The 19,759-nt window shown below is 37.4% G+C and overlaps 1 protein-coding gene across 3 annotated transcripts in view; it reads left to right on the top strand.

Annotated features, from left to right (window-relative positions):
* The window catches only part of HSD17B4 (hydroxysteroid 17-beta dehydrogenase 4), a 134,405-nt gene that overhangs the window by 55,616 nt on the left and 59,030 nt on the right, over positions 1-19,759 (top strand). For all 3 annotated transcript variants that reach the window (XM_059887959.1, XM_015472128.3, NM_001007809.2), the window contains 6 exon segments: positions 2,208-2,259; positions 8,448-8,519; positions 11,334-11,437; positions 13,518-13,583; positions 17,513-17,582; positions 19,482-19,588. In XM_059887959.1, coding sequence (XP_059743942.1) covers positions 2,208-2,259; positions 8,448-8,519; positions 11,334-11,437; positions 13,518-13,583; positions 17,513-17,582; positions 19,482-19,588 — 471 coding nt within the window.

Below are 19,759 nucleotides of genomic sequence, written 5' to 3'. Positions count from 1 at the left end.
GTAGAGAATAGATTATATGGGGGCCAAGCATGGAAGCAGAGAAACCAGTTTGAAGTCTATTATAGTAATTCTAGCATAAGGCTTGATGTGCATGGAAAGAAAGAGGAGTCAAGGATGAAGGTTTTTGGTCTGGTTAACTGGGATGATATATATGCATATATATCTATCTATGCTGCTGCTGCTGCTAAGTCGCTTCCGTCGTGTCTGACTCTTAGCGACCCCATGGACTGCAGCCCACCAGGCTCCTCTGTTCATGGGATTTTCCAGGCAAGAGTACTGGAGTGGGTTGCCATTGCCTTCTCCTATCTATGTATGATTTATAATTAATTATATTCAATATATTTAATATGTATGGTAGTTACATATGACATACTACTATGTATAATAAAATAGATGTGTACAGTTACTTTAAGGTGGGGATGATCAGGAGTTGGTTTTAGTGGAGATACAAAGTGGGCAGTTGAACATATGAGTTTAGAGGTTGGGGGATGGCCCTCCTGGGATTCTTAGCGTTTAAATAAGATTTAAAGACATGAAACTAGGTGAAATCACTAGTGTATGAATATAGGTAGCAAAAATCCTGAGTTTGGAGATCCTGTGGTGAATTGAGGTTGACAAGATGAGGAGGAGTTAGCAAGAGAGACTGGGAGGGAATGAGATGGAAGGAATGAATGAAAAGGAAGGAATGGGAGGAATGAGACTGGGAAGGAAAGAGAGACTGGGAAGAAAGAGACTGAGTGAGGTATACCACAGGAGAATGTGGTATTTGAGAAGCGAGTGAATAAGGTATTTCAAGAAGCAGAGTGAATAAGGTATTTCAAGAAGAAAGGAGCAAACAATTGTGAGGTTTTTGAGGTAGGATATATTTTATTTCTTGAAGTAAGGTTCAGGTCATAAACCCAGTTGATAACTGTTGAATAGTAGTTAAACTGATTTCTGTGATTTTGATTGATTGGAGAACCCATTTACTAGAGAATCATTAGTATATTGCTTCTCTGAGTCCATGAGAATCTACACTTATTTTATTATTTGATGAAGTTGGGAGGGAGGCAAGAAATAGATGCCAAGCAGTTTGTTGTTTCAGTCACTCTCCCATGGCATTTTTTGCATACAGTTCTCCTGTTTGGATAAAGTCCTTGTAAACAATTAAAGCTGGATCTACATTTATTTTATTATTTGATGAAGTTGGGAGGGAGGCAAGAAATAGATGCCAAGCAGTTTGGTGTTTCAGTCACTCTCCCATGGCATTTTTTGCATACAGTTCTCCTGTTTGGATAAAGTCCTTGTAAACAATTAAAGCCGATATTTCACAATTCTTCCTTGGAATTGAAAGGAATTGGACATCATGAATGGTATTCAAAATCTGTGACTGGAAATGATAGCCATCTTGGGATTTGAATCCCAGTCTTCCCAACCTTGTTTCCAGATGTGATTTTGAGGCTATCCTTCATTTGTCCTCTCATCACTATCCTCCTCCCCATTCTGTTTCCTTTCTGGGTTCTGAGGAAGACTGGGAATTAAACTGTCCCATAGCAGTGGAGTGTGGTCATTTGGATATGTGGTCAGGTTTTTTTTTTTTTTTTTGTTCACTTGTTTTCCTGTATTATATTCTTATATTCTTGTTTTGATAAATTGAGGTTAATGTGGCTGTGAAATTACACAGGGTCTTTAGTATTTACTCTTTGTAGGTAATTTGTAAGACAAAACACTAAGGGAATGTTGACATTGATAGTGCTTTTACTGTAACCATGGCTTTAATATTTATCTTTGTGTTTTGGCTGAGTCATTTGTATTTGCCAGGTATCACCTGAAATTACTAGTACTGACCAGTTTGTTTATTTTTATTCAGTAGATATGTAGTGGATACCCAGTATGTTCCAAGCACGATGATGAGCCCTGGGAATATATTGAGTTTAGTGTCTCCATGGCAAATAATCCACGATTATCACTCAGCAAGGATTAAGAATGTCAAGAAAGAAGACAGTATGTCTTCTCTGTTCCAGAGAGCTGATAGTCTTTAAATTGGGGGACTGATGATTTCTGAATAATATAGTTAAGGAATAAGAGCCAAACTGAGATAGATAGTTTGGGGGAAGTAGTCATGTGAACAAGTGGGCAGTGAAATGCCATTTAGGATTAGCAGTATTCACAGAAGAGCCTATGGAGAAAGGAAGTCTACTGACAAAATTTTGCTTACCTTAATGTAGATTCTTCATGGGGAGCAGTACTTGGAGTTACATAAACCAATTCCCAGAGCAGGTGAGTTCTTCATCATACCATAATTTTATGTTCTGACTAACCTTCCAAACTGTGTCAATGTGTTAAACTGGCAGAGAAGTGACTAAATAAATTCTTTTGTAAGTTATTTGTGTGCATGTCAACCATTAGTGTATATTGATGTTTTTTGTTTAGTCACTAAAATCATGTCTAATTCTTTGCAACCACAAGGACTTTAGCCCACCAGGCTCCTGTGTCCATGGAATTTCCCAGGCAAGAATACTGGAATGTGTTGCCATTTCCTTCTCCAGGGGCCCTTCATGACCCAGGAACTGAACCTGCATCTCCTGCATTAGCAGGTGGATTCTCTCCTGCTGAGCCACCAGGAATCCCCACATTGATGTTAACTAGTACTTATTTTGGTTACTTAAATATCATCCTATTCAAATAGTTTTATTTAATAAATTACTTCAAAAAACTACTTAAAATCTGATCAACAACTGAAAGGAACATTTTCTTTTTATATCTTTTTTTTTTTTTAATTTTAACATAGTTTTTTATTTTTTTTATTTTTAAACTTTACATAATTGTATTAGTTTTGCCAAATATCAAAATCTTAAACTTAGTGATTGTGTATAATCAGTCATGGATGTGTATAATCAGTCCCATGGATTCTTCATTCTTTTCTCAGGTATTTGTGTTGGTACTGATTTTCGTAAAGCAAAGAATGTTAAAAGATACAGGATGTTTTGTAATTAACTTTTTCATATTTTCTTTTAGAGTAAGTAAAATCAAGTTTGTCTTAATAATCAGTTTATTTTTCTCAGTTATATCTTACTTGTTCAGTAGAGCTTCTCATTTTTTCACTTTAATTTGATGTATTTGTTTTGTGTTGCTGCTCTGATGTCAGAATATTTATATGCTGACCGCATAAGGTGGTGAAACACAAAAAAAGTCTATCATTTCATATTATGTAATGTAGAGGTTAGCAAGTAACTAGAATTGTACTTTAATTTTTTTCTAAATCTTATTATTTTATTTTGGAGAAGGAAATGGCAACCTGCTCCAGTATTCTTGCCTGTAGAATCCCATGGACAGAGGAGCCTGGTGGACTATAGTCCACGGGGTTGCACAGAGTCGAACGTGACTTAGCTACTAAACAACTTTATTTTATTAAAAATTATAAGATTCTAATTGCTTAAGGCCAAATAGTTCTATTTCATTGTTAGTGTTACTTGTTTCTGGTTGTTCTTGTAGTCTTCTCTGTTTTTTTTTCCTTTTAATTTTCTTCCTTTGTGATTTTGTACTTTTCTTTTGCTTGTGTTCCTTTCTCTTTTGTTTTTGGATATCTGTTGTAGGTTTTTGATTTGCAGTTACCATGGAATTCATATATGTTGATCTATAACTATATTTGTTTTAAACTAGTCCTTTTTCAGACACATTCTAAAAGAGCTACATTTTTTACTCCCTTCCTCCACACTTTGTGTTTTTGATGTAATAGTTTACATCTTCATGTTTATCTCTACTTATTGTTGTAGTCATACTTGATTTTACAGGTTTTTGTTTCTTAATCTTTGTACTAGCTTATTTAAATATTTGAGCTTCTGTCTTTCCTTTATATTTCCTATATATTTGCTAAATATTTCCTATATATTTGCTAAATATTTCCTAAATATTCCTATATTTCCTTTGTATTTCCTATATATTTGCCTTTACTAGTGGGATTTTTCCTTTTCTATACTTAATTCTTGTTATATCCTTTCCTTTTCTATTTAGAGAAGACCCTTCAACATTTATTTTAGGGTTGGTTTAGTATTGATGAACTCTTAATTTTTGCTTATCCAGAAAGTTTTTTATATCTCCTTCAATTCTGAAGGTTAATCTTGCTGAGAAGAGTAGCCTAGGTTGTAGGTTTCCCTTTTGGCACTGTAAATATATCATGCCACTCCTTTCTGGCCTGCAAAGTTTCTGCAGAAAAATCAGCTGATGGCCTTATGAGGATTCTTTTGTATATGACCCTCTCTTTTTCTTTTTGCTACCTTTGGAATTCTCTCTTTAGCTTTTTCCATTTTAATTATGGTATGTCTTGGTGTGGGTCTGTTTGGATTTATCTTCTTTAGGATCTTCTGTGCTTCCTGTACCTGGACGTCTGTTTCCTTCTTCAGGCTTGGGAAGTTTTCAGCCAAATTTCATCAAATAAATTTTTACTCTGTTCTTCTTCTGGGACCCCTCTAATGGAATGTTGGTGTGCATGATATTACCCAAAGATCCCTTAAAATGTTCTCTGCTTTTTACTTTTCACTGTTCTGATTGAGTGAGTTCCAATATTCTATCTTCTAGATCACGTACGTGTTTTTCTGTATCACCTCAGTTTAGTTCCCTTCAGTCGCTCAGTTGTGTCCAACTCTTTGCGACCCGAGGGACTGCAGCACGCCAGGCCTCCCTGTCCATCACCAACTCCCAGAGCTTGCCCAGACTCATGTCCATCAAGTCTGTGATGTCATCCAACCATCTCATCCTCTGTCGTCCCCTTCTCCTCCTGCCTTCAATCTTTCCCAGCATCAGGGTCTCTTCCAATGAATCAGTTCTTTGCATGAGGTGGCCAAAGTATTGGAGTTTCAGCATCAGTCCTTCCAGTGAATATTCAGGACTGATTTCCTTTAAGATGGACTGATTGGATCTCCTTGCAGTCCAAGGGACTTTCAAGAGTCTTCTCCAACACCACAGTTCAAAAGCATCAATTCTTTGGTGCTCAGCTTTCTTTCTAGTCCAACTCTCACATCCATACATGACCACTGGAAGAATCATAGCTTTGACTAGATGGACCTTTTGTTGGCAAAGTGATGTCTCTGCTTTTTAGTATGGTGTCTAGGTTTGTCATAGCTTTTCTTCCAAGGAGTAAGTATCTTTTAATTTCATGGCTGTACTTACCATTTGCAGTGATTTTGGAGACCAAAAAAATAAAATCTGTCTTGTTTCCATTGTTTCCCCATTTATTTGCCATGAAGTGATGGGACCAGATGCCATGATCTTAGTTTTCTACATGTTAAGTTTTAAGCCAACTTTTTCAGTCTCCTCTTTCACTTTTATCAAGAGGCTCTTTAGTTCTTCGCTTTCTGCCATAAGGGTGGTGTGCTGTTAATTCCTTTTAGTGCATTTTTCTTTTCAGTTAGTCTATTCTTCAGCTCTGATTGGTTCTTTTTAAAAATTTCTAGTTCCTTGTTAAAACTCCCATTATATTTGTTTATTCTTGTTCCTAATTCAGTTAACATTCTTATTATTCCTGCTTTGAATTTTTTATCTGGTAAATTATTTATTTCTGTTTTGTTTGTTGTTTTTTTCAGGAATTTTCTCTTGCTCTTTCAATTGAAACAGACTCCTCTGTATTTTCATTTTGCTTATCTATTTCTTTTTCTGTTGAAATTAGGTGAAACAATTACTTATGATTTTTCTTTTGTGGGTATGCCCCTATACAGTCTGCAGGTGCCCAGTGGCTTTGATGGGAGAGCTGGCTTTGATGTGAGCACAACTTAGGTCTTTCTTCAGGGTGTGCTGACAGATATCACCTTTGTAGGGGGTGGGGCTGGAGATGGAAGAGTAGAGTCGGATGTTAGGTGGTGCTTCGCCTTAGCTTAGTTGCTGTCCGCCCTCTACCCCCATAGGGGTAGGGGCAGATCTCTAATTGCTGGAGCAGAAGCCCTGAGGGTTGGGTCTGAGCTGGTTCAGTTCCCTTTAAGTGTGTGCTCTTCCCACTTCAAGCACTGACATCCTTGCCCCAGAGAGGTTCAGTAGAGGAGCAGGAGCAGCTGGTATGGGTATTTCAGTGAGGGTTGGGGCAAGGGCTTTGTTGGCCTGGCCACCATCAGAGATCTGGGCCCCCTGTGCAGTCACCAGTAATGGCTGCCCCCTCCCTGTTCAGATGCCACTTAGGGTTTGGATGTCCATAGCATCTTATAGCTGAGCCTTTTCCTTGATCATGGCAGCCTAGACTGTGGAGCTATAATGTTATGTGAGTGGTGCTGGAGTGTTCCCTCGGCTCAGGCTGGGGACCAGAGCAGTTGAAGAAAACTAGTCAGCCACCCAGGTGGTTTCAGTACGCCCTCTCTGCCCTGCCTTGAGAATAAGTAAGTGTTCACTCACTCCTGGAGTCCAGGCTTCCCATAACCCTCTTGTCTCAGTGGCCTTCCAGTCAGCCATGGGGGCTTGTCTTCCCTTTGTTGGACACCCAATATGTGGCTTAAATTGCTCAGTCCCCCAGGAAGGTCTCTCCCTATACCATCTCCCTTTTCCTTTGAGTCCTCTCCCACAGGTCCTGACCTGATTGCTTTTCCTCACTTCCTGCCTGATTACCTGTGGGTCTTTCTTATAGTCTTGGTTGAATAGGAGTTTTTCTGTTAGTCTCCACTTAATTTTCAGTGGAGGTGTATTTTTGATGAGTTTGTGTGGCAGGTGAATTCTGTGTCCTCCTACTCTACCATCTCAATTCGAGTCTTCAGTTTGGTATTACACCCTGTTTTTACACAGTTCCTTTTATCTGAGGCAGTGTGCAGTGTGTGGTTATGTGAGGAAGTTTGGCTTTTATTTTAAAGACAATAGATAACCACTGAAGGACTGTAAGGAGAGATATGATCAAATGTGAATTTTGGAAAGCATCAACTCTGGCTCCTGTTTGTAATGCTTGGATTGACAAGGGAATGAAATAGAGGGAAGGAGATTTTGTAAGAGACTTTTGTAATAATCTAGGTTGGAGAATGTGGTTGATTGAAAAGGATTGTAGGCATCAGTAGGGATATAAGTGGAGAAACTGTAGGGATGTGAAAGGAGTAGGCTTGGTATTTGTTTAAACATGGAGTTGATTATCTTGGGATATCATCTGTAGTTTGACAGCTATTTATCAGTTGCTTCCTAACATCTAGGCTTTCTGTTAGGGTTACGAATAAATGGAAAATGAAACAAATCTGGACTGTGCCCTTTTGGAGCATATAACCTAGTTGTTGTGGAAGGCAGGCTATAATAAAAAAAAGTACACAAATAAATGTATAATTACAACTATATGTAATAAACAGTACAGATGAAACATACTTGATACCATTAGAACTTAACATAGAAGGATGTGGCATAATCAGATTAACTCTGGGAAAAAACAGCATCAGGCATAATATGGAGCATGTGTTAAAGTTGGTCAGAGTGAATGTGCAGGTAACTAGTTAGAGGGCTGTTGTGGTAGTTGAAATAAAATGATGGCAGCTTAGGTAGAGGTGGTGGTGGAAAGATAGACGTGGAAGAATCAGAAGCAACTTAGGAGATGAAAGCAACAGCAACCTACTTAACCTCAGCATTATTTTATTTTTTTAATCATCTTTCACACCCAGGCAGGTACCAAGATCTTTGATTTTCTCCCTTCAGTGCGTTTAGGATCCTATTTCTGTCTACCTCATTTCGATCACCATTATCTCTCACTTTCCAAGTGTTCTCTCTGCCTCCATTCTTGCTCCCCTCCGATCTGTTCATCTCACTGTAGCCAGAATATTATTTCTGAAATGCAAGTGTTTTTGTCACTTCCCTATTAAAAAGCCCAAATGGCTATTCGTAGACTTCAGGATGAAGTAAAAAACTTTTTGTATCTTCTGACTTCTCTCCATGTCTGCCTACTCAAGTCTTGTCACATTTAGACACTAATTTATGAGGCAGGCCTCATGCTGAAGTTTCTGCCATGGCAGTTGGGTGGATAGTACCATTCATTCATGTAGGGAACAAAAGAGAAACAGATTGGAAAAAAAGATTATGGGTTCACTCTCAAACAGGGATAATCCATCAAGAAATCACCAATTAAATAATGAAAAGAAGAGTCCATGAAAGAACAAAGTGGTTAGAAGGAAACATTGTCTCATTGAAGCCAATAAAGGTTCAGTAAGGAACAGAGTAATGGTGTTGATTGTTTGCTTAACAAATGTTCATTAAATGATTGAAAATTGTTACTTTTTTCCACCTAATTTATCAGAATTACTAATATTTCAAATTTGCTAACTCAGGCATTATGATTGCTTTTAATGTTTATGACTCAGCATCATATTGAAAATTGTTCTAAACCATGCATTTATTTAGTTTGCTGATATTCCAGTTGAAGCTATGTTAAATTCTCTCATGTTTTCATATAATATATTACTTACGGCTTTTAAAACAGTATCATTTATTTATTATACATTTATTATTTTTACTTTCCATTTTAGGAAAATTAAGATGTGAAGCAATTGTTGCTGATATCCTGGATAAAGGATCCGGTTTAGTAATTCTTGTGGATGGTAACTAATTTCCAGTTCTTATAATAATATTGTTAAATTGATAGCCTTTGTGTGCAGTATACTTTACCGTAGAAGTTGATAAATAAGTTTCTATTTATCTTCCGATTTGTGAGAAAGCAAGATTAGCATTCTAAAAATTTACAAACTCTTTTAGAAAATAAGGGGAGAGTGGGGCATTTCAGGGGATTTGTGACAACATAACCAAAGTAGAGATGAGAAATGTGGCTGGTCTAGTGAACACAGTGGGGAATTATGCTTCCTGGAGTATGTTTTAGCAGGAATGAATACAAAGACAGCCCTCAATTGATAATTAGGCTGTGTTGTAAATATTCTTTTGTATGTTAGCTCTTTGGAACTGGGAACCTATTTGACTCCTGAATCATTCTTATAAGTGGTAGTTAGGTTTTTAACCTTGCACATTCAGACGTATTGAACTCATAATGTGGTTCAAACACCATAGCTACATTTTATTTGCGGTGGAAAAAAAGGTTATAGTAGTTTAATAAATATTGAAATACTAATAATTAAACATAAGCCAAAGACACCTTGCTTAAAATTTATCATTTAAAGTTTAAGAACAAAACCAAGAAAAATTATCAAAAAATTTGGAAATATCAGTGGAAAGTTTAATAGTAATCTGGTATTTGGAATATAGGTTTTATCATTTTGTTCTAATACATACCTAAGAGGTTATACTGAATATGTTGTTTTGAAACTTGCCTTGTTTTACTTAATAATATATTTAGAACATTTTTAATGCTTGTAAATATTTTCCTATTACATGTTTTTGTTAAAATTTCACCATAGACACATAGAACATGAATCTTTTCTCTCTGCTTTTCCTCTTCTTCCTTCTCCCTCTTCTTTTTTAGATATTTGTATTTTCTTGTCATTTCAAATGTTGGCTAACATTTGGCTACAGTTCTCCCAGTTTTCTTTTAATCTTCCCACCATTCTATCAAATGTAACGTACCACTGTGAAGTTTTGTGGTAATCTTAGCTTTAGTTTTTACTCTTGTTTCTTGATCTACTCCATTTATTTACCTATAGCTTGACAATGGATAATAATGTATTAGAATTTGTAGATAAAATATAGATGAAATTAGATATCCAATTTTCTGTGTAATAAAGATGAATGTTTTATTTTAAATATAAATAACCATGGCTTTTCTTATTTTTGTCCTAATTATATTTTTCTTTATGTTATTCAAAAGCATATTCCTAATTTTACAGAGCTGGAGATTTAGATGCTGTTCAAACTCTCACAAGGATAGTAGTCAGTAGTAAAAGGAACAGCTATCTATCATTTATTACTTGCTTACTTATTCACTAACGTGCTCACTCATGTCATTTGTTCATTGATTCATTAATTAATGCATATTTATTAGGTGCTTTTTCTGTCCCAGGTACTATTCTAATTGCTGGGAGTATGATATGAGCAAAAGAGTCATGATCCTGCTTTCCAGAAGTTTATACCTTCATTCTTGCTATTTCCTCTTTTATATTTTAGGCTCTATTGAGGGCTTCTGCAGAATGTTTGAAAATTTTAGAGAGTGGTTATCTGCATTTTATTTTTAATCTTACTGAATTTTAGTGGATTTACAATGTTGTGTTAATTTCTCTTGTACAGCAAAGTGATTCAGTTATACATAGATACATTCTTTTTCATATTCTTTTTCATTATGGTTTATCACAGGATATTGAATATGGTTCCCTGTGCTATACAGTATGACCTTGTTTATCCATCCTGTATATAGGATGCATCTGCTAATCCCAAACTCTTAAGCCATTGCTTCACCACCTCCTCTCTCCCTAGGGAGAGAACAAGTCTGTTCTCTGTATCTCTGAATCTGTTTCTGTTTTGTAGATACATACATTTGTTTTGTATTTCACATTCCACATATAAGTGATATCATATGACATTTGTCTGTCTCTCTCTGACTTAACTTTGCTTGGTATGATAATCTCTAGGTGCATCTGTGTTGCTCACATGGCATTATTTCATTCTTTGTTATGGCTATGTAGCATTCCATTTTGTGTGTACACACACATTTTGTGTGTACGTGTGTGTATCTCACGTCTTCTTTATCCATTTATCTGTTGGTGGATATTTAGATTGTTTCCATGTCTTGGTTATTGTAAATAGTGCTGCTATGAACATAGGGGTGCATGTATATTTTTGAATTACAGTTTTTTCTGGATATATGCCCAGGAGTGGGATTGCTGGATTATATGGCAATTCTATTTTTAGTTTTTTGAGGAACCTCTATACTGTTTTCCATAGTGGCTGTATCAATTTACATTCCCACCAACAGTGTAGGAGGGTTCCCCTTTCTCCGCTCCCAGTCTAGCATTTGTTATCTGTAGACTTTTTAGTGATGGCCATTTTGACCACTGTGAGGTACTACCTCATAGTTTTGATTTTCATTTCTCTAATACTTAGTAATAGTAAAAAATCTTTTCAGGTGTGTTAGTCTGCTTTTTATAGTGGAATTGTCTGAAAAGTTCAAGAAGGAGAGAACTGAAATATGAAGGGCAGTTGGGAAGTTTTACAAGAAGGTAGAGGAACTGCTATTCCATAGATAAGAAAGGATTTGTCAAGATCTTCCTTTCTCTGCCTTCCAGAGACTGGTAGTGTGTATGATTAAAATGAGTGCTCTGTAACCCAAACTTGGGTGTCTTTAAATTGCAAAACCTTTTAGTAATTGAATTTTGTTTCTGAAACATTTACAGGTATTGCTGATCATGTATTGGTTAACTGGTTATATCTTTTGACAATAATTTCTTTTCTTTCTTCTTTCATTTACTTTTCAGTCTACACTTACTCTGGGGAGGAACTTATATGTTATAATCAGTTCTCCATCTTTGTTGTTGGTTCTGGAGGCTCTGGTGGAAAACGGACATCAGACAAGGCCAAGGTAAGCTACGACTTCATAAATGACATATGTGTGTCATTAAGGATGCTTATCTGTATTTTGAACTTACTATATGTATAATTTTATAGAGTAGGGCTTTAGTAATCTAAACTTCCTTGAATCAGAATATGTTCTTGGATTTGAAGTGCTGTTTATATTTGTATATTTTAATATATAACACGTTATATGTGTTACAGGCTGAGGTAAGTGTAATGTACAAGAGATAATTACTGGAATACCTTTACTTATACAAACTTTGTCTGCACCCAGAACTCTTTAGAAAAACCTAACATGTACAAGAGATCCTGGTGTAAATGAAAATCTTCACTCATTAAATGTCTAGAATATTTCTTATGTATAAAACAATTCAAATTACTGTTGAGTTCTCAAAATCTGCCCCAAACAATATTTTTCCTAAAAATATTTTGTAATTTGGATTTTACTCCAGTTTAACCTGGCCTTCACCTCTGCCCTCAGCTCTCAGAATAGGGCCACGCTATCTTCCTAGGCAGAGCAGGCCACTCATTTTTCTTATTCCCCACTCCTACCTTCCCTATCTTGTGAAGCAGAAGCTCTATTACAGGTAAAAGTGGCTGCAAGTTATGGGGTTCTCTTCCTCCACCCAGCCCCCACTTGTACTGTGGAGAGTTTTGTTCTACGATGGCATGCTAAGAATACTAGGGCTCTGATAACTCTTGCCCCATCCTGCTCATAGGATGAGGGTTCCCTGCTGCTAGAGGCAAGCTGAGAAGACCAGAAGCTCCTACTCCTGCTCAGTCCCCTTCTTATAAAGTGAGGATGTCACTTGGAGAGAAGTGGGCCACTGTCCTTGCCCTCTTCTCTGTTGCAGTGGCGCAGAGGTTTTGCCTGGAGGCCGAGGCAGGCTCTAATAATAGCTCCGAAGCTCTTCCCAAGGAAACTGACTCATTTTGGAACCAAATAATTGGAACCAAAAGTAAGGATGGTTTCAAAAACAAAGTTACTTTAGTGATAATCAAGAGGAGTCTGGTAGCTCCATGGAAGCAGTAAGTAAACTAGTCCAACTAGAAGTTTGCTAGAGAACTGTGCAAGGAGACAGCTAAGAAGAGTTGTCATGGGATCATTTTTGTTGTTGTTCAGTTGTTAAGTCATGTCTGACTCTTGGCAGTTCCACGGACTGCAGGATGCCAGGCTCCTCTGTCCTCCACTGTCTCCTGGAGCTCAAATTCATGTCCACTGAGTTGGTCAAACCTCAAAGACTGACCTCAAAGACCTCCCCTGGAAAGAAGTATTCTTTTGCATTGGGAAGAGTCCCTGTTTGTTGTCTAGAGAATGGACCTGGTTATATAATTCCTTTCATTATAGAGAGTCATTTCAGGGAAATCATAATGTAGATGAAGCTCACAGTTACAGAATTTTAAAGGTCATTATGTGCTGAATATATTTAAAAAAGATTCTTTTTATCCAGCTTACAGATTTCATTACAGTCAGCCCTCCATATCCATGGGTTCCACATCCGCAGGTTTTGCATCTGCAGATTAAACCAACCGTGGATCAAAAATAGCCAAAAAAGGTGACGCCCCTCCCCGCTCCCGCCGCCCGCCCAGGCCGCACCCACTGGAGGGCGGTGCGCCCGGGCCTAATCGTCGGGCGGCCGGCGCAGCGGCTTTAAGCGGGGGCGAGACTGCGCGCCGTGCAGCGCGACGGAGACTGGGACTCGGCCGGGGGCCTCTGCGGGCGGCCGGCCGCCGAGGTCGGGGCCAGAAAAAAAAAACCAAAAAACAAAAATAGCCAGAAAAAAAATTTCTAGAAAGTTCTCAGACTATTTACACAGTATTTACATTGTAGTATGTATTACAAGTAATCTTGAGATGATTTAAAGTGTATGGGAGGATGTGCATAGGTTATATGCAAATACTGCCCCATTTTGTATAAGAGACTTGAACATCTGCAAATTTTGGTGTCCTGGAAACCGAGAAACAACTGTCCATTGCAACATGCTTGTTTGTCAAATACCAATTTCGGTAAAGAGACTAGCAATTATTTTGTTAACTATTTAACGTGTCGTGTTTTTTTTTTTTTTTTTTTTATTTTTTTATTTCAGGCAGCTGTAGCCATACCCAATAGACCTCCTGATGCTGTACTTACAGATACCACCTCACTTAATCAGGTAACAAGGTGTTTTTGAAAAGTGGTAAAGCCATCTGGCTCCTGGCACTTTAACGTGTAACTCTTGATACCCTGTAAATCCTATGAATTCAAAAGTAGTCCTAAGAATTCAAAAGAATTCTACATAATAGAAATAACAGCATATTTCTGTAGTTGAAATTTGTTCTGTGTGAATTTTTACTTAACGGTTGTTTTTCTCCACTAGATATCAGAAGAAAATATTTGTGGTTTTTACAAGTCAGTTGAGAAGGCATCATGTTTTGTTGGCGTGGATTGCTTGCCTTAAAAAGATTGCCTAGCTTTTCGTTAAAACTTTAGAGAACAGGATAAAATAAAGGGCAGATTTTAGTTATCCTCTCTTCTGTTGGAAAAGAAAGCTGAGCTGCACTGCGTAGAGACAGATTAGTTTCTGCCAACTTTAGTGGACAGGTACAATAAGGCATCTTAGAAGGAGCAGGTGATTTAATCTGTTCTGTTTGGCATGAATAGTATGTTTTCTGATGAAGGAGATAAAATACCCTGTCAGTTAACAGATTCTGTAAGCATGCAAAGATTTATTTAATAAACAAAAGGTGACCTTGAAGATGAAAAAGCAACTTTATTTTTGAGAGTTATGAAGGTTCTTCTTTAAGATGGCTAGGATACTAATCATGCAGATATAGAACAGAATACATAAAGCTCTGAAGTAATGCAGTGAATAAACAGGTAGTGACAGCAGATTATTTATAAAATTCACTTATTTTTTGATACTAATTTTGACATATTGATATGAGAACTTCTGCAGGATTTATGTTTACTAACAAATAGAAATATAACTTCATGAGCTAGAAAGAATTAAGTAATTGTATTGTATTAAGTAATAATTAGTAATTGTGTTTTTTTCAACACTATATAATTGGGTGATAGAATAATACTTTTTATCACAGATTAGTTTTTGCCTTTAAATGTTCTTCCCATCCCTATTTCTTATCAATTTCTTAAGAAAACACTCATATTTATGTATAATTAAAGCTTCACAGTGAAATGAATTTTATTGTGGCACTGAAGAACAGAAAAGACTTTGTGGTTTCATGGTTCACAAAGTCCAGCAATGCTCCATTATTCTTGGGTTTCTGAAATAATAAAATAAATCTGCTGTAGATAAGAAAAGCTGAATAGTTTCCATGGTTTGAGTTTCTTTATACAGTAAGCAGAAAGATTTTCTTTTTCTGGTTTTTCAGATGAATAGAACTTTTCATTAGCTTTTAGCCAACTTGAATACTTTGCTGTGTGACAAAGAACAGTTTTTAAGTTAACACATATTTTTTGTATGAATAATGGGCACCCATCATTTCACAGAGGTTCCTGGCCATTTGTATCACATGGTCATTTGAGAATGTGATTAAAAACAATATATAATTTGTTTAAAAACATTTTGCATAAAATTTTACATAAAGTTCAGGGGATTTATGAGCTATTTTAAATTAGATCTGTACTGTAGGAGACACAAATCAAGAAGTGTGATCTGTTGACAAGGAACTGAAAGTACACTTAGAATTAATGTGTATATGTCTTAATAACTAGGGCATCTATTCCAAGCAATGAATGATTGAAGACAAGGCTTTGAATTGTAGAGTAAGTGCTGTAGACATTCAGAGAGGTGTTACTTATTGGAGAATGATACACAAAAGAGTTTAATAGGAAAAATGAGACTTCTGAACTAAACTGGTACATAGATATTCTCTCTTATCAGAGATGTAAAACTTGCAGTATGGCCTGAATGGGGATAAGAACTTAATAATGATAGCAGATAAGAGCTTGATGTATGTACAAGGAGTAAGAATTAGAGAATTTACACTGGAGAGTGGCCAGAGGTGATTATGGATGAACAGACCTTTAAGGAGAAGTGGGAATGGAATGGATTATGCCACTATAGCATAAACTGTTTGCCAGGTATTTAAATTAAATGAGTCATTTTTCAGTCAGTAAGAGAACTGGCAATCATGGTTTTAGCTCTACCAGTGTCACTTCTGGAATATTTTGTTTTTCATTTCTTTAGGAGAATTTCTCGATCTTCAAATTCGTATGATATTACAAGTATGGTTCATGGTTAGTCATAATTAATAAAGAGAAAATTCATCCCCAATAACCTAGAAAGACCAAAGAGTAGGAAGGTAACAGATGTCAGACTTTGTATTTGGGAAGAAAGAAAACAAATATCTTTAGTTTCCCCAGTTACGTATCTTATACTACTTATTCTAACAATTAGAATTTTAGCTATCATCTTTGTCAAATAAAGTTAATCTTTGGAATATTGGTTATGCTATCCATTAAAATGTAATTCTTTATTAAATTACCAAAGGAGAAGGTGTCAGACACTGAATAGATTATTGGTTTTGGCATCAGACAGACTGAGGTTCAAATCCAGCTCTGGATTTGGGGTTTGAAGTTCGTCATTTTTTCTGTTTGTATGTAACATGATGATATATATTTGCCTAATGTTTTATTTTTTTAAATCGTTTCTAAAATTTATCATTTAACCCTCTACAACTTATACAGAATCTTGTAAATCACATCTATTTGATAATTGTTGATTTGATTTAATTATTTTAGAAGCCACATAAAGGAAAAAAACACTGATTCATTGAAAAGGTGAATAATTTAGAAAACTATTGTGTGGAGTGATGGGAAAGAGAAAGAGTTTTTTAAAATGATGTAAAGCATATTAAAAAGTAAATATTTTCCTGTGAATTGTAGGAAATGTTATTTTCTGTAGATAAAATTTATTAAAAAAGAATGATCAATAATTAAAAATAACAAAAAACACTAAGAAAATCAGGTATGCTGACATGGCTAGCCTTTATAAAACATTTTAATAGTCTTGGAAAGCTTAACATAGCAATTGATATGAAAGAGTTCTTGAGGCAGACTCAAAGTTAATACACAGATACATTAAAATACTTACTCTTAGCTTTTTTTGAATTGTCTTTCCTTCAGTACTGAAAAGTACTTTTTTTTCATTTGACCAGTGCACAATTTAAATGCTGACAAGTATAGAGAATTTTTGATCCTGCTGTTATCTTTGTGTGTGTCTGCTCAGTCGCTTCAGTCATCTATGACTCTTTGCTACTCTGTGGACTGTAGCCTTCCAGGCTCCTCAGTCTATGGGATTCTCCAGGCAAGAATACTGAAATGGGTTGCCATGCCCTCCTCCAGGGGAATCCTCCTGACCCAGGGATGGAACCCTCATCTTCTGGGTTGCCAGCGGTTCTTTTCCACTGAGCCAGCTGGGAAGCCCTATTGTTATCTCTTTTTGCTAACCCTGCCTTATCCAAGTACAGAAGTGATGTGAAGATCTGGACTAAGCAGAAATGTAATCTTAATGGCAGGCTACTCGTCTCTTGTTTTTTTTTTTTTGCAGGATGAGCTGATGTCAGGATTTAGTGCACCCAGTCGATTGAAAGTTTATTAGACGTGTTTGATGTTTATGTGTCTAGTATTGGGTTATAGGCTTCAATTTAAAACACCCCACAATTTATGCCACAAGAAAGTTGGCATAAATTTTGCTTGCTTAGAAGAGGCTATAAACATTTACACCTTGTCTTCATTGTGTTTTAATGAGAGTAGATCGATGGATTCCTTTTTGTGAATTTCTCCTTAGGCAGTGGTAACCAGTGTTATTCCCAGATGTAGTTCTTGGTTCCCGTTGCTATTTTTGCACAGTCTTCATCCCTTCCCAACTGATTTCAGTGGCAGGTGTTACAAAAAGCATTTGATTTATGCTTAACCTTTTTTTTTTTGTTAGAAATAGTTATTTTTTAATCAAAGCTAGAGTTAGGTATATTACGATGCATTTCTCGTGCAATAACCAGTCATATTTTCTGATTTTATTTTAATGTATTCTAAGAAAGCACTGATATGCTAGTTACTTTTATAATTCTCTCTCCACAGGCTGCTTTGTACCGCCTCAGTGGAGATTGGAATCCCTTACACATTGATCCTAACTTTGCTAGCTTAGCAGGTGAGTTGCTAATAATATATACCAATGAAAATACTGAGTTAGACAAGGCTGTGGTCCTAGTGTGATTAGATTGACTAGTTTTCTGTGAGTATGGCTTCAGTGTGTCTGCCCTCTAATGCCCTCTTGCAACACCTACTGTCTTACTTGGGTTTCTCTTAGCTTGGACCTGGGGTATCTCTTCACGGCTGCTCCAGCAAAGTGCAGCCGCTGCTCCTTACCTTGGACGAGGGGTATCTCCTCACCGCCGCCCCTTCTGACCTTGAACGTGGAATAGTTCCTCTAGGCCCTTCTGCGCCTGCTCAGCTACCGCTCCTTGGAGGTGGGGTTGCTCCTCCCGGCTGCGGCCCCTGGCCTCGGGTGTGGGGTAGGTCCTCCGGGCCGAGGCCCCTAACCTCGGACACGGGGTAGCTCCACTCGGCTGCTGCCCCTGACCTCCCCTGACCTCGGACGTGGGGTAACTCCTCTTGACTACCTCCCATCGGGCATGGGGTCCTCCCGGGTTTTGCCCCTGACCTCGGATGTGGGGTAAAAAGCCCCTTGATGCAGGTGAAAGAGGAGAGTGAAAGAGTTGGCTTAAAATTCAACATTCAGAAAATGAAGATCATCGCATCTGGTCCCATCACTTCATGGGAAATAGATGTGGAAACAGTGTCAGACTTTATTTTTGTGGGCTCCAAAATCACTGCAGATGGTGACTGCAGCCATGAAATTAAAAGACGCTTACTCCTTGGAAGAAAAGTTATGACCAACCTAGATAGCATATTCAAAAGCAGAGACATTACTTTGCCAACAAAGGTTCGTCTAGTCAAGGCTATGGTTTTTCCTGTGGTCATGTATGGATGTGAGAGTTGGACTGTGAAGAAAGCTGAGTGCCGAAGAATTGATGCTTTTGAAGCGTGGTGTTGGAGAAGACTCTTGAGAGTCCCTTGGACTGCAAGGAGACCCAACCAGTCCATTCTGAAGGAGATCAGCCCTGGGATTTCTTTGGAAGGAATGATGCTAAAGCTGAAACTCCAGTACTTTGGCCACCTCATGCGAAGAGTTGACTCATTGGAAAAGACTCTGATGCTGGGAGGGATTGGGGGCAGGAGGAGAAGGGGACGACAGAGGATGAGATGGCTGGATGGCATCACTGACTCGATGGACGTGAGTCTGAGTGAACTCCAGGAGTTGGTGATGGACAGGGAGGCCTGGCGTGCTGCAATTCATGGGGTTGCAAAGAGTCAGACACGACTGAGCAACTGAACTGAACTGAACTGAATGAAAATATTAGCTCAGTTATCTAAATAATAAAGACATTGCTACTTCTGACTGGCAGTTTAACTGGTGACATTTAAAAAATAGCCCTTTGCTAATATGTTTATGCAAAGGATATGGAAAGGTAGGAAGTAGTATTCAGAAAATGGTGTCCTTGAAATTCAGATTATGGTGGAAGGTAGCTCCTGCTAGTGCAACGTCTGTGTTAGGACCATGGGGATGAATATCTGAGTTATCATGAAGGACAAAGTCATTGGAGGACAGAGCATGAAGGGCAAGGTCATTGGAGGGGAGAGCAGAAAACTGAAAGGTTGAGGAAGGATCGTCTACATACATGGATATTGAAATCACCATGGATGATTTCATGGCTACACCCAAACCTAACAAAATAATTCTTTGTGTCGCCAGATCTCTGACACTCCTTTCTTGTTTTTTTTTTTTTTTTTTTCTTTCTTTGTTTATTTCATAATTTTTCCCCCAGGAAGTATTATTTATAAAATATTTTTCATGTTTCTTAAAATACATGGTATGATTCAGGTTAATGCAGTTTACAAATTATTTTTGAAGTTCTGAATGAACTGTTGTTGGTTTTTAAACATGAAATGTGTCTTTATCTAACTAAATCATCTCTCTTATTTTTAGGTTTCGATAAGCCTATATTACATGGATTATGTACATTTGGATTTTCTGCCAGGCATGTTTTACAGCAGTTTGCAGATAATGACGTATCGAGATTCAAGGCAATTAAGGTATGTGTAAATTATTAATTTAAATATTTGTTCCTTTTTAGTGTTAGAGAAGAGAAGGACTCTTCAGTTCAGTTCAGTCGCTCAGTCACGTCTGACTCTTTGCGAGCCCATGAAACCATAGCACGCCAGGCCTCCCTGTCCATCACCAACTCCCGGAGTCCACCCAAACCC

Source organism: Bos taurus, chromosome 7, assembly GCF_002263795.3.
Source record: "Bos taurus isolate L1 Dominette 01449 registration number 42190680 breed Hereford chromosome 7, ARS-UCD2.0, whole genome shotgun sequence".
Taxonomy (NCBI): Eukaryota; Metazoa; Chordata; class Mammalia; order Artiodactyla; family Bovidae; genus Bos; species Bos taurus.
The sequence above is the reverse complement of the archived record's forward strand: the minus strand, read 5'-3'. Positions and strand labels throughout refer to the sequence as shown.